A 17,811-nucleotide genomic window follows, 5' to 3' on the forward strand; every position below is an offset into this window, starting at 1 on the left:
GCACATATTGGCACGGGGCGTCGGTTTTAAATATCGATCGGCACCACCATGCCGATTGATTGTAACATTAGGAGCGTGCTTGTAAACACTTTTTTTTTATGTCCCTCTCGACCATTTGGCCGGAAACCTAATATATATTGGAGGGTTTTCATTTGAGACATCCTATTTGTGATTTTCTTGCCTACGAACAAGAAATTAACATTTTAAATAGTTGAATATATTTTAGTTAAAAGTTTTAAGTGTGATATATTAAATTTGGATTGTAATAGTTATAAATCTGAATATCGATATGAAGGGAAGATCGTCTTAGATTTTTATCCTGATTGATCTTGAAATATTGTTTTAGATACATCCATCTCGTAAAAACAATTATTTTAGAGTACAGCTGCGGGCTTTAGGACATCGACGTAAAACATTGGCATACTTTTCCTCTTCCGCTACATGGCTGTTCGCAATTAATATCATTCTATGCCATTTACACACCCTTTGCTTTTCTATCCTTGTTCATAATATAATATTGAATAATATATTGGTCCTTGTTATCCATACCTATGTGTCCATAGTTAAAAGACATATTCTTAATATCCTTAAGATATCTATGATATTTTCATTTATTCTTTTTATATGAAATAAAGATACGTAAAGATATTTGTATGATTTAAGGTAAAATTAAAGAATTTAAAGATTTGTAAGGATATGATATAATGTGACAGTTAAAGAATACATAAAAACGTCTTTAATATTGGAAATAGCCTTAATTAATCTTAGTTATTTAACATTTTTATTCCTTTCTCATTATTATCTTAAAAATGACGTGCTACGTAGGTTTTCAAGGACAAAAGTCACGTTTAATTTCTTCGATCATGGAAATTATGATAGGCATAATACGTACAAAGCTGACCACTTTTGTCACACCCCACCTTAGACGGAATCGTAGGATATGACGAAAAGACATAGCATAGCACATAGAATTTATAATAGAGTCATACTAAATGAAATCCAAATAAATGTATTTCCTACAAGCGGGTTAAGTCTAGGCAACACGTCATAAATATCAAAAGATGTAGCAAATAGCAAATAGAGTTCAATGTTCAAATGCAATCTAGGAGTCTATGAAGGATCTCTTTTTTTAGTCTTCCTGAAGTCCTTATGCTCGGCCTCCTTAAGCATTGTTATAAACCTGAAAATGAATGCTCGGAAATGTCAACATAACGTTGGTGAGATCGTAGGTTTAAAGGAATACAAATGAATTTGTTGTGCATGATATAAGTGGTTTGGACAATAGTGTAAATATAAACATGTAGTAGCATGTATGCATACCAAATACTGATCAATGCCATCATAGTTTTCCAACAACACAAACTCATCACTGCTTGCCAACAACTCAATCTCATCAATACTTGTCAACATCTCAATCACACATTGTTATACCAACAAACTACCAGCTGGAGTATAAAGTTGGTTAATAGTTATCACTGTTATCCATAAATAGTCTTCAATAGATATCGGCAGACATTTATTGCCGTAAATAGCCTTCAATAGATATCGACAGACATCTATTGTCGTAAATAGTCCTCAATAGATATCGACATGCATCTATTACATCATAGAAATCAACACAAGCAAGCTAGCATACACATTTCATAATTACACGTATTTGTGCAAGAAAACAAACTAGTTTTGACACAACTAGTAAAGAAATCAAAAGTGTTTTGAGCATCATTTTCCCCCAAAGAAATAATATATAAAGGGGCCACGAAACTCACCTCAATAAGCAAGTAGTTGTGCAAAGTCCAAAAAGGTCACTAGAATCTTCACAACATATATAAGCACAAGTTACAATTATGGACATGGTCAATAAACGTCCATTGTTACCCGTATTTGATGAAATACACATATGACTACTTTCAAAATGTTTACAACCTGATTTGTCATATATTTTTAAGTTACAAGTCACATAACTTAATATAGTGTATTTGTTTTAATGATGTATCATTGGTTTCTATAAGTTCATATTCACTGAAATTTTTGGTAACTTTATCTATTTTTAATTAGGATGAAACGAACAATTCAAACTTTCAAATCTTAACCACTGTAACCTTAGAGTGTTAAATACTTACATGAATTTTTACATAGTTTATTTGGCACGTTATCTTTTTTTAAAAATTCCATAATTACAGACTAGTCAGAAAAATCACTGTTTGCGCACAGAAAAGTTTTATAAAAGTTAAGGACCTTCGAAACTTCAAAAAAATCCATTCTTTTGGATATCAACTCTTAACATCTTAAACATGTTTCTGGAAAAGCATAAACTTTCAGTTCTTAAAATCGATCAAGATATGACTATTTGAAGTCGACTCAAATCTGTTCAGAAAACTCAGCTTTGCGCAGTTTTGTTATAAAATTCGTTTGACAACATTAAACTTCATATATTGACACGAAACCAACTCCACCAGAAAGTACACTTCCTGAATTTAATTTTAGACACCAAAAACGTGACTTAACCATCTTCCATGACCAAAAAACGACCTTTCCAAGTTAACAAACCGAATTTGTCCAGATTCTGAAATAACTCAAACTTACTGTTTTAAAGACTACTATAACTAATATTCATATATAAACTTTCAAATCTTTCCAACACCTATTTACATCTGTTATTATGATTTTCATGCCTTCATAATTAGATTTCTTTAATTACATTAATTATTATGCTACAATAAATACGTAAACTCCTAACATTAATATGATTTATACTTCAAGCTCTTGATTTAACCTTAAAAGAACTTTCATTAGATATTATAAATTTTGCCATAATATATATTCATTAAATAGGCTACTTATAATAACAGATCAATAAATAAAAAGATATATTTATATATATGAAAAGATAAGATAAGTAATTTACCCCAAAATTGATGATCACTCCTTAGATACCAAAATCCAATAGATCTTTAAGATTAATGCTTTTGTGAAAATAGATTATAAAACTTTGATTCTTGGGGTTGCATGTAACTATCGACGGCAGGAGCAACAAGGGAAATTTGGTTTAGGTTTTTATAACTAAAATTTGTATATATATTTGTAGAGAGTAGTATTTGAGTTGGTTTAAAATTAAGATCAATAATTTATTATAAACAAGAGTTCTAATGAAGTTTTAATTCTTGTTGACCGTAAATCACATTTCAGTGTTGGAAAGATGTATTAGAATATTTAAATTTAAATGTTACTTTTTCTTTAGTTATTATCTTATAATTATATACTATAGTTAATTATTATTATATTTATACTTTTAAATATTATCACTAAAAAACTCATCAAGACTATATATTTTGACTTATCACTAAATAGTGTATAGAGATTTATGAATATTCAAAAATGAATATGACATATAACTATATGTGTAGATATCAACAGGAATAATTATATTCCGTTTAAATTTAGAGAATAAAATGACTAAATACTAACTATTGAAATCCCAGTAATTGGAGTCACGTATTCACGACAATTCTACATTTGTTATATTATGTAGGCAAGATTATGTTACAAATATATTTTTTTCTTTTTACTATGGGAACCATAAATATATATAATTACAATCTTAATTAACGATAGTTATTAACAGTAGTTTCTCTAACTCTGTTAGTGTCTTTATTTTAAATTTTTTATACATGCACATATTAAATCAAACAAAAAAACATTGAAAATGAACTTTTCAAGTTGTGCGGCTGTGCGCGCCGATGTTCATCATTTATTTTTATTTGTAATTTTATACTTTTATGACATTATTAATTAACTATTCAATCAAAATCGTGTCCCAAATGTCAAGGTCGTCACATATAATAATATTAAACTTAAGAAGTGGACAAATTTGTATCTTTTTCTTTTTTTAAAACTACCGAGATTTGCTCATAACAAGTGATTTAGCTTATGTTGTCTTAATCGGTTCTGCGTGTCGAAAGACACAACATTTAATTGCGATAAAACTTTGCTCACTCAACAAAAATCTAGGTCTTACATCACTGAAAGACTTGTGTGAGATACCTCAAATCATTGATTGCTTAAAAAATGCAAAAGTTTTTTTTAAAAGAAAAAAAAAATAAAAACATAAATTAAATGAATGACATCCTAGTGATCATATCTTAGAGTCCATTAATAAATTTATATCTATGTTATATTATAAATATTTATTTATTTTTTAATGTTGTTTCAACGAAATTGTTAATAATATTATATTAATTTATTATTTTAAAAATTTTCACTTAAAATAATTTATATATTTACTTAAAATACCTATAATAATTTTAATGAGTTTAATTTACGACATCTATCTTTAGCTCTTAAATAACTACTATCACCATCACAGCTTTCGTTCTACATCGTGTATTGTGTAGTAAGTAATAAACTAACAACTAACAAGACCCCTGGTCCAGTTTTATGAGGAACCGCGTGGCCGTCTCGCCGAGTCCATTAATGTAAGTAGCTACGTAATTTCGTGCAAACGTGCATACGCAAACTTAAAAAACAAAAAGAAGACAAGCAACTTCTAATGAAGACAAAAAATGAATCTTTTATACCCAACAATTTCAAACATGTCTTGGTGCAGCCATGCAAAATGCAACTTAGAAAATGAATCTTTGATTTTGACAAACTCTACAATTCATAGCTCGCAATTCCTATGTTTTTTCCTATTTTCCCCCTACAACTTATATATATCTGGATTAATTTTATTTCGATAGACTTCACGCACCTACTTTGTAATTTCTAGGAAATAAGCCAATAACACTTATATTTGATAAAATTAGTTGGAGTTATGACTTATGAGTGATCGACGTCGAAGTATCAATCAAAAATAAATCTAAATACCTTATACTAGATAGGATAAGTGGATATCGTTCCCACGATGAGCGTCTGTGGTTATAGTCAAGTTTTAAGAATTTTTGTTTGGTTTTGAAAAGAAAAAGAAAAACTAATTTTAATTAACTAAATTACTAGACTTAAAGATAATAAAACAAGACAAATTAAAAAGAGAACTTGTAAACAATAATAAAAAAAAGTGCATCCCTCCCGAATCCCAAAAGTCTCGATTAATTTACCTAATAAACTTTACCGAGTATTTATTATAAATTACATAGACATAATTTTATTATTTGGCAAGAACAATTTTGGGCACAACCTATGTTAATTATATGACCTGTCTCAATCCCTAAACTAGGCGGACTCGGCACAAATCATTAACTCGCAATAAGTTGTCTTACGAAAATCCAAATCAAATAATAGTGAATAAAAAATACTCAATCAGTCATATGGATTATAATCTAAAAAGAAACAATGTTTGCGAGACTGAAAGTAAAGTTCATTAAGTAAAATTAACTAACAATTGTTCATCGGTAGAGCTTGCAAAAATTTTAGCCGGACATCATCATCTTCGAATCACCAACCATTGATAAGATTTGCTCCATGAATTCGATGGTGGCATATTGCTTCGCGCATGGGCGGTACTAAAGGGGGGGCAAGGGGGTCCAATGCCCCCCTTCAAATATAATTTTGTCATGTATTTTTAAATTTTTTATAAAATTTTAAAATTTTTTTATAGGTTTTTAACATTTTGCTTCCTTTTAAAGTATGTTTTCTGTTCGTCCGAAAATATGTCAGCCGCCAAAGAGAATTATATGTCGAATGATATTAAATGTCGACCAAAATCCCCCTCGAATTAATTGCCAGCCGAATTATATTATGTGATTTTTCGAACTTTTAAAAACCCACAAAATTAATTCTGGCGCAAGGGATATGTCGACTTCCTCATCATGCAATTAATATATATAGTTTTTTTCTTTAGCTTGTCGCCCACATGAGTTTTCCAAGTTCCAGCCGACGTCAAAACCAAAAGCTATAAATTCACTAATGGGCCTCTGTTTCCTTAATCTATGTAGTCCATTCCAAACAAAGATGTTGGGCTGATAGTAAACCACGGCCCAAATGCTTATACCAACGCAACTCTTCAACTTGTCAATTTGCACATCTTTGTTGGGTCGTAAACAGCTTATGGCAATACTCAAACAATCTAGCTTCATTTGAACACCATTTAAAGTCGTATTTTATCCTTTTAATACAAACCTGAATTTCACAAAATATACGCATACTCCATATAAAAATAATCTATATAATCATTTTTAGATCATTTAATATATATCTAATTATGACTTATCAATGAGTGACAATGTGCGACAAATAAAAAATCAAAATTTTAGATAACTGTGAAGAATATATTCATGTAAAAACCCCTCAAACCTGTATGCATACAATGTGTAATAGCCTTTTATAACTAACTAGTACTAATACTCGTGCGATACACGGTGACTCATAAATATTATTGTACTTGATTTTAAATACTTAAATCTAAAGATATTTTAAACATACCTATAATTTGATTATCATGTTGGTTATTGTTTAAGATGTATTCGAAAGACACAAAATCAAAACCATATGTTCATACAAAACACACATACACATAATACAAATATAAGTTTATTATCCAATAAGCAATCAAAAACACAAAAGTATAAATATTACTATTAATCAAATTACTACAATACCTTGAATTAAACTGTTGATTCGATCTTGAAAAAACTTCTTGATGAAAAACTTAGTTAATTCTAAATATGTACATATGTATAAATTACCAAATAAATTAAATAGGTGTATATATAAGACTGAAATTGCGTAGGCGTTTGACATTTAGTACAATAGGGAAACTTGTATTAGAATTAGGAAATTAGAGATATAATATAAATGATTTATTAATATATTAATCTAATAATTTTAATTCTTAGAATAAAAATAAGACTAAAAGGACAATGTGCCCAGTGTTGTTTAATTAATGATTTAATCATGTTTTAGTTTATTGGTAGATATGCTTAAAAGAGAAGTTTGTTACGATTCTTATTTGAATGCAAGTATATTATGATAAATGATTAATCACGGGAAGACCAACATACTTTCCCATTTGTATACGGTTACCCATTATACTTTTTTATTGATGAGGTTTACCCACATATTTTTTTTTGTACACGGTTGACCAATATTACCGACTATCACAGGTAAACCGGTTAACTTTGGGTCAGCCGTGTACAAAAAAAAATATGTGGGTAAACCTTATCAATAAAAAAGTATAATGGGCAACCGTGTACAAATGGAAAAGTATGTTGGTCTTCTCGTGATTAATCCAATTTTAATCAACGTTCGTAAACATGTACTTTTTAATCAACACAACTATATATTATATTGTCAATTGTTTCCTTACATTCTATTTTCATAATTATGTTCATATTATAGCTATACTCTTACACACAACTCAACATCGTTCTAATATAGATCATTTTTAAACCACGCGTTAAAAATGAAAATAATATAATTCATCCCGGACGTGCAACGCACGGGTCTTAAGACCTCGTTACAAAGAAAAAACAAATTTTCAAGTCGGGCACCAACATTCATTATTATTGGGTTGCAATGATATGCAACATCCACAACGTCAAAATGTTTAAAATTTTTGTATTTTGGGTTTCGTATGAAATATTTGGTTGTTAGTCCTTTTTTAGTAAGAAAGATTCGCATGTATTAAGTATGCGAGATCATCCATAAGATTTTTTTTAGCCATACATCACTACTTATTTTTTTTGATTAATCACGAAAAGACCAAGGTATTTTTCCATTTGTACACGGTTGCCCATCATACATTTTTATCGATGAGGTTTACCCACATACTTTTTTTTGTACACGGTTGACCCAAAGTTGACCGGTTCACCTGTGATAGTCGGTAATATTGGTCAACTGCGTACAAAAAAAAAGTATGTGGGTAAACATCATCAATGAAAAAGTATAATGGACACCATGTACGAATCGAAAAGTACGTTGTTCTTCCCGTGATTAATATTAGTAAAGCAAATATGTGGTCCCGTTCATAGATACTTTGTAAATTTCGTGGAAGAAATTTGATTACAAAGGAATACAAGAAAGGTTGAAGTATAGTTGTTTATTGTATGTGTGTAATTTTTCTTCTTTTTTACCCCATCTCTTCATCTACTAACTGATCACGGATTCACGAGTAATCATATGCGCGATGAGCCGATGAGCATAAACAAAACATTTAACTTGTTAGCGGATGTCTAAGAAAAGAAATGCTACTATATAAATAAACTAGATTTTTATCCCGCGAAAAACGCAGGTAGGTTTTTAAAAATCGATTTTAGTAAATTGATACAACATTATTTTTGAGAAAATTAATTAATTAGTTTAGAATTTTAATATATTAGATAAAAACTAATTAATAAGATTATGAATAAACCAATAATTAGTAAATTATTTATCAAATGTGTATACATCGTCAATAGAACTATATTTTAAATCAACAATGGTAATCATATAAGCCACCTAAATATTTAATTATTTTTTTTAAACCATTAATTTGTTAAAAAAGAATTTTAGGACATACAATTTTATATCTGTTTATATATTATGACAATGGTACTTTAATAGTTTTTTAAAAAAATACTTTGCATTTCATGACCATCATTTGTCAAACAAAATAAACCTTTAAATTTTTTATCTTATTAATATATACCTCTTAGGTAATTATATTTAAAAGAAAATTACTAAATTAAATCATATACTGTACCACTCCATATATATCGATATAGATTGTATTTTTTTTTAAACTGCACATATTTTTGCTTCAACTAATTTCCATATTCGATAGTTACTTTGTTAGTGAAGATGTCGATTGAGGTAAGAATTTGCCATTTTTTTGTTCTTTAATTAGTATTTGTATTTACAATAATTCTTCACAATTGTAGTAGCTGATTTCGAACCCTAATTTTGGTTTCCTTTGTAGATCCAGATTCATATCGAATTACCAATTAGTTAAAATTGATGACTTCTTTTACACATAAATACTTTCTGTTCCTAATGATTCTTTATTTGAATACCAGCATTTGGATTTCCAATTTCTCATTTGGTTGGGTGACGATAGGAACTTTGTTGAAGGTTTGGTAAGTATACATTGTGGTTATCATTGATTTCAAATATTAAGAACAGTGATTGAAGAACCCGTTATTTGTTTATAATTTGTGTGGTGTATATTTATTTAATATAGATTTTACCTAAAGAGTTCACGAGGTTCATACTAGCAAATTGCAAGAAATTGAAATTGGTCGATTACCTTAAGCGTAGGTACTATGTTTCAGTTGAATATGTTGAAGATGAGTGTGTAAAGCTTCATGGTGGGCAGTGGGGTTTGTTTTTGGAATCTCGACCATATAAAGATTTCTGTCGATTATGTTTCACTTGGATACATAAGCAAACATTCCAAGTTGATTGTTTCAGTCCAGAAGGTCGGGAGTACCAGGATATTCCTGATTCTTCTAGGATTTCCAGTTGTATAATTGAGGTTACTGATTCTACATATTTAAAGCAGGTATATTCAAATTAAGTATATCTTTTTATCTATGTGTTTATGTGATTGTGTGGTGTATGTCATAAAATCCCTTTTTCCATGTAGCTATTTTATCCATTGTTGTTGTGGGAGTTAAATGCAAGTGTTTCAAATTATGATGAAACCTTTACCAAGGTTATTGGCAAAAGGTTTGAAGATAATGTCAAAATATTTTTTCATGGTGTTGGTGAAGAAGAAAGAGTTGCAGGTGGTTTCGAAGGTCTTTCTTGGACCAATTTTTGTTGTAAAAACAATGTTAAAGTTGGTTACTTTATGAGGTTGACAAAGTTAAAGAATCTGACTTTCAAGGTTGATGTATTCAATACTCATGGGATTGGTGAAGATGCGCTTGCTTTAAGTAAGTTTTAACTTCTACTTGAGTTATGTGGTATCAGTTGTTAGCATGAGGATAAACAGACTTATGAGTTATGTTATTTTACTTGATTTTTGAATATAGATGTTGAAGAAGCTGCAGATGATCACCTGTGTTTGGTTTACAAAGATGAAGATATTAACCATCAGTGTAGGGGTCATCATTTGAAACATGAAGACTTTAACCCCTATTTTTTTCCAAAAGATTCAATATCATGGTGTGCAAACACCCATTCTGGTACAAACACTATATGCTTTTCCCAGCTTTTTTGATAATTAAAATGACTGCTCTTTGTATATTTACAATTGATGTAACAAAGTTTTGGTGGTAGTGGATTAAGTAGAAGAAAGCTTTCTTTTTGCAGGCTGTGCCCACAATCTTTGTTAGCACACACAAATTGTTCACTTATCCACAGGTTATTCTTCATTATCGTCAAATGGTTTTCACCGTGTCATTGGAATTGTGCATTGATAGGCAGTTGTATGGTGACAAAAGCTACCTATTTGTGGTGATGGATTGGGCTTCTTTTATTGAAAGAACAAAGTTAAAGGTCTCTAATTGGATAAGGTTTGCATTGAATGTTCAAAAATGTGTACCTAGAGAAGTAATTGTACTTGATGTTTGTTAAGGGAAGCATGTATTAGTAGCATGATGTTTTTTTAAGTTTCAAGTGTTTATTTAATCTGGATGTTGAATACTTTTTAACCTTTATTTAGTGTTGTGTAATGAACTAATGATTTGAACTTTGTATTTTGAGTACTCAAGTTTGGCTTTCCAGTAGATGTGAATTTGATAATCACCTGTTTACAAAATAAGTGTCCTGATCATTGTATTAGAAAGCAGAATTACAACAATCAAAAGTAACAGTCATTGAATGTGCATTAGGCTCCAGAAATGTTTACATCAATTAAAAAACTACAAGCTTTCATATTCAGATTTCAATCTTCACAAACATTGAAGCACTTCTTTATAGACAACATTTGTGGTTGTGTTCTTCACTTTGAAGTCTTCATCTTGTATTAGAATTTTCAATCCTTTTTTGCTTTTCACTCTCGAGACCGCAACATACAATTGCCCATGACTAAAAACTGGTCTTGGAAGATACAAACCAACATGATCGAGTGATTGTCCTTGGCTCTTGTTTATTGTCATAGCAAAGCAAACTGAAATAGGAAATTGTTTTCGAGAAATCTTAACTGGAATCCTTTTATCAGAGGGTGTCATCTTTAATCTTGAGATTAAAGTGTGAGTGCCAATGTTTGTTCCTGTTATGATTTTGGCTTCAATGACATGTTTTCCCAATCTGACGACTTGTAAACGTGTGCCATTACACAAGCCATTTTGTTTATCTAGGTTCCGCAATAACATTACTGGGGCTCCAACTTTGAGCACCAACTTATGATTGGGTAATCCGGTCAATCTAAGTCCATTGATGACTTCTGGTGAGAACAAAGCGGCATCAATTGCATTAGTATCTTCACATTCACATATGCTATCAGAACTTAAGTATGTCATTTCCTCACCCGACATCATTTCCAACAGCTTTTCATTTATAGTTCCAACCACATCATGAGTTGGTGCAAGAATAGCGCGTTGTTAAAAAACATGGGATCCTGCAAACTGTTCAACATATTTGGATAAGTAAAATCAATCAGTGATTGAAGGGGATCATCTGAATCAGTGATTAACAATTCCTTTGGTATTTCAATTTCTGCTTCGCCATCATTGTGAGCACCAACAACCCCATCTCCGACTTTTAAGATCCATTTAGCAAATTCTTGAATATCTTGTAAGTTAGTTTGTTGTGTTCCAAGTTTTAGCCTCATATTGATTGTCAATTTAAGAACTTGACAGTGGTGCCATATATATGAGGAATTTAGACTTGCATTGACAATCATGCTTCTGGTTCCTTTTGGTATAACTGGCAAGATTTGTCTAAAGTCACCGCCAAATACAACAACTTTCCCTCCAAAAACTTGATCTTCGCTATTGGGTTGGGTTGATCGTAGAATATCTCTCATTGTTCAATCAAGAGCTTCAAAACAATGTTTATGTATCATAGGGGCTTCATCCCAAATGATCAATTTAGTGAGTTTGATCAATGCTGCCAACTCACTGCTAGGATCTATTGAACAAATTGAGCTTTCAGTGATGTTAATTGGAATAACAAATCTTGAGTGTGCGGTACGTCCACCAGTTAGTAACAGTGATGCTATTCCACTTGAAGCAACATTCAACACAATTTGACCTTTTGAACGTAAGGCTGCTGTCAAAGTCTTCCAAAGATAAGTTTTTCCAGTGCCTCCATATCCATAAACAAAGTAAACTCCCCCTTCGTTTTTACTTACCGAATTGATAACCGTATCATAAAGACTTTTTTGTTCAACAGTTAAGCATGATACTAACTGCTGATGTTCGATAGTCAAAGCCCTTTTGTCATATAGCATTTCATTGGCAATTAAATGGTTATTTAGTGATGAAACATAATTAGTATCAGGGAAAGGCATATCTGGAAAATTTTTGAGTGAACTGCCATTGTTAGTTAACAATTGCTCTATATAGGAAAGGCAGAGATTGAGAATAACTTCTTCGGGAAGCTCCAGACCTTTAATATTGATAATTCGTCTTAGAAAATTTCTTATCTAAATAATTTATTTTCAATAATTACATTGAAACATGTATGCAATGAGTTAATGAAATTACCTGGAGAATTTAAGATTCTCCTTTACATGTGTAAGATATCTTCACTTAGAACTTTGCATGTTTTCTTCCACAAATCATCTGGTCGGGCTACAGAGGATGAAAGTAGTAATTGGACAAAGAAAGTCCTGAGATACGATGCACTTGCCCAATGAGATGCTTCCAAAATTGCATTAACATATTCTTTGTCATCATCTAGAAGGCCCAACTTGAAACATGCTTCTTTGTAACTTTTACATTTACGTCCATTGACAGTAAGGAGTGCATCAAATGATTGAGGTCCAACAACATGATTGAGGAGGATTCTCAAATAGTATACATCACCAAGGGATGGAGGGACATAGGATATCCTCCCTATAGAACCATGTCCTTCCACAGTTCTTCGTTGCCATTTCCTAGTCTTACGTATCCAAGCATAAAACTGAGGAATTTGCACATATTTCAATGTTCTGGCAAACTTATCTTCCGCATTTAATTTCATCCATTCCAGGAACATTGAACGTTTGACTGTTGGATTCGAAACCGCATCACATAGTTGTGCTTCATCATCATAAACTATGCTTTGTTCATTTGCTTTGTGAAATGGAAAGATTTCCACACGAGGATGTCTGTAATGAATATCAAATCCGAAAATTATCCAACATGCTTCAGAAGCAGAAACGTACCTTAATTTACATTAGGTGAAACAAATATTAGTTATATACTTTATTGCTTAGGCATTCATGATATTATCAAAAGAAATGACCAAAAACAGTTTAAGAAAATTATAAGAATTACCTACAATCCAAGTAATTTTTAACCTCATCTTTGGGTTGGTTGTTATCAGTTGTTCAATCTGTATTAGTTTGATACACACTTGCTGTAACTCGATCCGGACCTTTGTTTATATATTTGAACAAATACTTAATTGATCCTGATTGATTGCACCATTCCACATTAATGTGGCACTGGTATCTTCGCAGAAGCGTAGCATTATAAGGGACAACCATTCCATTATCAAGAGTCTTACCATTTTTTTCAATGGTATTCCCATTATTTCGACGTCTATATACAGGATACCCTTCTGAATCCACAGCAGTTTCATCCTTCCATTTCTTAGAGAAATTCTTTGTACATTTTCCTTTAACCAGACATGGACAGTCGGGATTATCAACTCTACAAGGTCCATGCATCATGAATTGCTTGACAAGCACATACAATTCTGGATCTTCTTTTTCGTTTGGTATTTCAGCACTAATGTATTTATCTACATCAGTTGCACGTGGAAATTTGTTTGAGGCCACTAAGAACAAACAAATATGAGCATGAGGAAGGCCTCTTTTTTGAAACTCCACTGTGTAAATAACTGCAAGTTTTGAAAAATCAATTATTAAATATATAGTATTATAATTGTATTTTGTTACAAATAACCAACAATTTAGAATACACTTAATTATATATGTATATTATACCTGCTTGTACGGGACCAAAGAACTGCTCTTTCACAAAGTCTTTTATAATTTCATCCAATTTTATCTTGAACATTCTAGCAAGTATATCCGGCCTGTCTTCGGGTGTGAGATTTTTATCAACTAAACAACGGTAAATCTCGGGCCAATTGGGATTACATGTAATCGTAATGAACAAATCTGGATAGCCGACTGACTTGCATATAGCCATTGCATCTAAGTACTTTTGCATCATGTACCTGCTCCCACCGGTAAAAGAAGAAGGAAGTAGTATACATTTACCAGTCGATGCGGCATCTGTGGTTCCATTCTCTATATTTGTTGTCAAATTCTGGAAAGTATCAATTCTGAGTTTTTTCTGGTTACCTTTTACGTATGACAATCAATCAACCTCTAACATTGTGTAACCGTCAACACAGAACTGATGGAAAAGTTTACATGCATGAAGTAACAATGAGTACTCCCCAGGTCTGTCTTGTATTGTGTAACAAAGTATTCCCTCATAGTAAGTTTTGTTCTTTTTTTCTGTGAATCTTGTGCGATGCCTCTGTGCTTGATACCTAGCCGAAAACCATCTTCTCCAAAGGGAAAGAGGAGTGGATATTGAAGAGCTAGATATGAAGGATGCAATTCACTTATCCTTTGAAGACCACCAGACTGCTTTCTCAAAATAATGTCCCATGAATCACGTACTGAATCTATGTCACCGATTATTAATCCAGCAACTTCAGAAGTTGTTGGCAAATTGTAAACTCGACCATCTTTATTTCTGTTGGCAATAAGTTTTAGACTTACATTTTGCAATTCATTGTCTTTAACACAATCTCTTACCATCCTGAAGGATTTGACAAGAGGGTTGCAACCATCTAACATCAGCTTTAGTATGTTGATTGTATCACGTTTTAGTTCATTTTTGGGGGGGCTTGAGCTTTTAGTACCAGAACTTTCAAGAAAAGAATATTTGTTTAAAGAAACTAACTTGTAGAAAATTTATAAGTATTTATATATCACAATTGTAAGTGGGTGTTTACCTAATAGCTCTTTCTCTATTCGCCTCCTCATTTTTAGAATCAAATATATAAAGTTGGGAGAATTTTGGTTGATCACCTGGCGCAAGTAGCAGACTACCCATTCGGTGATAATTTTGACCTTGTAATCTGAAGACATAAGGTCCTCTTCCTTTTAAAGAACCTTGATTTACTTTACCTCCCATAGATGTGAATGAAAACATCATGTTATATGCTCTTATATGTTTCATGAAATTATTGGCAATCGGATTCTTGCTCGAAAACAAATTGTACAACACAGGTGGAGGTTTCACAACTGGTGGTAGCTCCACATCACCACCTTTGCAACAAAAACTATACACAGTTTTCTTGCCATTCTGATTACCCCTTAACATTTCTGCTTCCCAAAGCAGTGCATGACACTTTGAGCATTCGTATATTTGATCTCCATGATCTTTATAAGCTGAAATTAGTTGGCCAAAATTCAATTTAATTTAGAGAGAAAGTAATTGTCTAGACTCAAAAAATTTTATATTCATATACTACAATGAGACTTACCTAATGAAAGACCTTTCCTTTTGTCATATGAATCATCCAACATATCATCATTAATCTCCACATCTATTCTGGGAATCTGAATATTATTTAAAACTTGAGATTTTTGTTTGTGAAGATTATTTACATTTCTTACAGGCGCCTTAGCTTGTTTATTTGAGGTTTTCGATTTCTGCTTTCCTTTGTTGCTACATGATTTAGGTCCAACAGAGGTGGTTGTTTTTGATGTGGAAGGAACTTTAATATAAAAAAAAATGTTAGTAAAATTAAATCACAATTAGCTAATTTTATTGAACACATTTGAGTAATTGAATGTGGAATTAATTATTAAAATTACCTAGAGGATCAATGGAACTTGGCAAATTACTTCTGGAAGAACACATTGATATTGGATTGTTAAATGCATTCATAGCATAATTAAGATTCGTTTGTGTACCTTGAAATATATTAGTACATTTATGTTAAAAAGAAATGTACAGTACTGATAAGTAAAAGGTCGAAAATGCATTTTGAACTTATATTACCATTGTTGATCATTGAACAAGGGGTAGTAGTAGCTTGGTAAGTACCAGAATGAGGTGTTACGTTGCTGTTGCTTGAACTACCAAAATCAAAAGTGGAACTGATACCTGAACCTATAAAAGACTTCAGATTAGAATTTAGAGGTGACCATGTCAAATGTAAGCAATGGACAAACTTAATTTGACACGAATTAGCTTACCATTGTTTAGAGCCTTCATTGTATTCTCGAAAATTTGGTACTTATTCCTGGTAGATGGAATAAACCTGGTTTGAACTTGTTATACCAAAAAACAAAATTGGGGTTAAAAAGGTTTAAATTAATTCAAATACTATAAGATTTAACACCTACTAATAAACTGTTTTAATCTTTGAAAACATACCATTGGTTATATTTGACAAAGGAATTGTTGTAATTGGATGGTGCTGTGTCGGAGAAGAACGATTAACAACATTGTTTCTACGATCATCCAAACAATTCTTCCTTTTCTTCCGGTTTATAGAAGCTTGAGATTGAAACATTTTTAATCTAAAATGAAAGCACCTAAAACATTTGTGTTATTCTTTTAGAAACTTAAATTATTTGAATGAGGATATTTGTTTTTATATGTAAAAGGTTTATTTGGTAAACTTTAGTTGTTTTTGTTTTCAAAAACTCCATACAATTTTTGAGGTATTTGAAATTGCCGCCAGATATATATACTAATTGTGAGGTATGATTATTTTTTTGTTTAAAGTTGTACTTCTTTGGTTTTACTTTGTTGACTAAACACTTCCCACTTCATATATAATTTATTTATTAAGTCCATGTGTCTTTAAGTTGATGTGATGGTAACTAAATAGTTCATGCATGTAATTGTAGTTACTATTTAGTTACATTGTGTTTCTGTTCTCAAATATTAAAACAATTATTATATTATAAAATGTGTTAAATGTAAAAATATCTACCAACACTAACTTCTTTATGAGAATCACACAAGTACATTGTCATTCAATCTCATATCTTATCTAATTTGTAACGTCCTCTCTAAAACAGAATGGAGAATCAAGTAAGATCTAATCGATATATTCAATCTAATATTTGTTTTACCTTCATTGAATCTAATTACATTTAGTTGGTATTTTTCTGGGTAGTTTGATGTACAACATATCTTTATTTTTTGTCTTGATTTCTTATGCATGTTTCTGCTATAGTAGTTCGGATATATACAGATATATAAAGTCATATATATATATATATATATATACAATATAAAGTAGTTAATCAGTTAGGGTTTGTGATTTTGTTTATATTTAATTAGATTTTTGGTATCTTGGGTTATGTTTTTTATATGTATACGCACTTGTAATACCTTAATATAAGTTTGTTGTAGGGTAGTTTTTTATATGGATGAGTAAAACAGTTGTATATGTGTTGATAGCTTTGGTCATTGAATTTTTTGGGTATAGGACCACAAGTGGGGTTGGTATATAATATATGAATATAAACCAATCTGTGTTTTGTTTATTGAATGTTAAAATGGTCCCAAAATCTGAATTAACCTATTCTTGATTTATTGAATCTTGGAACCCACCCACACTTTTTGTCGATAGATAACTTTCCAAGTTCTTGTTGATGTCTCGAATAAGGATAACTTGTCAGAGTTGTTGGTAAGTTTTAAAAATATAGTGGACATTTTACATATTGAACACACCCTTTATAAATTTGTAAAATTGCTT

The 17,811-nt window shown here is 31.1% G+C and overlaps 2 protein-coding genes across 2 annotated transcripts; both read right to left on the bottom strand.

Moving 5' to 3' along the window:
* Positions 1-10,808: 10,808 nt before the first annotated feature.
* LOC122583119 (ATP-dependent DNA helicase PIF1-like) lies at positions 10,809-11,393 on the bottom strand. The gene has a single exon (XM_043755553.1). It carries the CDS (start codon positions 11,391-11,393, stop codon positions 10,809-10,811), a length of 585 nt encoding a protein of 194 aa, XP_043611488.1.
* Positions 11,394-12,588: 1,195 nt separating this feature from the next.
* On the bottom strand, positions 12,589-16,313 carry LOC122583120. The gene is made up of 9 exons (XM_043755554.1): positions 16,295-16,313; positions 16,098-16,208; positions 15,911-16,009; positions 15,577-15,810; positions 15,043-15,481; positions 14,450-14,846; positions 14,015-14,342; positions 13,491-13,908; positions 12,589-13,228 (listed from the first exon to the last, which is right to left on the bottom strand). Exons 1-9 carry the CDS (start codon positions 16,311-16,313, stop codon positions 12,589-12,591), a joined length of 2,685 nt encoding a protein of 894 aa, XP_043611489.1.
* Positions 16,314-17,811: the final 1,498 nt, after the last annotated feature.

This window comes from Erigeron canadensis, chromosome 9, assembly GCF_010389155.1.
Source record: "Erigeron canadensis isolate Cc75 chromosome 9, C_canadensis_v1, whole genome shotgun sequence".
NCBI classification, from domain to species: Eukaryota; Viridiplantae; Streptophyta; class Magnoliopsida; order Asterales; family Asteraceae; genus Erigeron; species Erigeron canadensis.

Bases quoted from the DNA above. Each gene is read 5' to 3' on its own strand.
- LOC122583119 (XM_043755553.1), bottom strand. From the start codon at position 11,393: ATGTCGGGTGAGGAAATGACATACTTAAGTTCTGATAGCATATGTGAA.
- LOC122583120 (XM_043755554.1), bottom strand. The intron at 15,811-15,910 runs GTAATTTTAATA...TTTATATTAAAG, and splicing joins AAGTTCCATTGATCCTCTAG to TTCCTTCCACATCAAAAACA. The intron at 15,482-15,576 runs GTAAGTCTCATT...AACTAATTTCAG, and splicing joins AAGGAAAGGTCTTTCATTAG to CTTATAAAGATCATGGAGAT.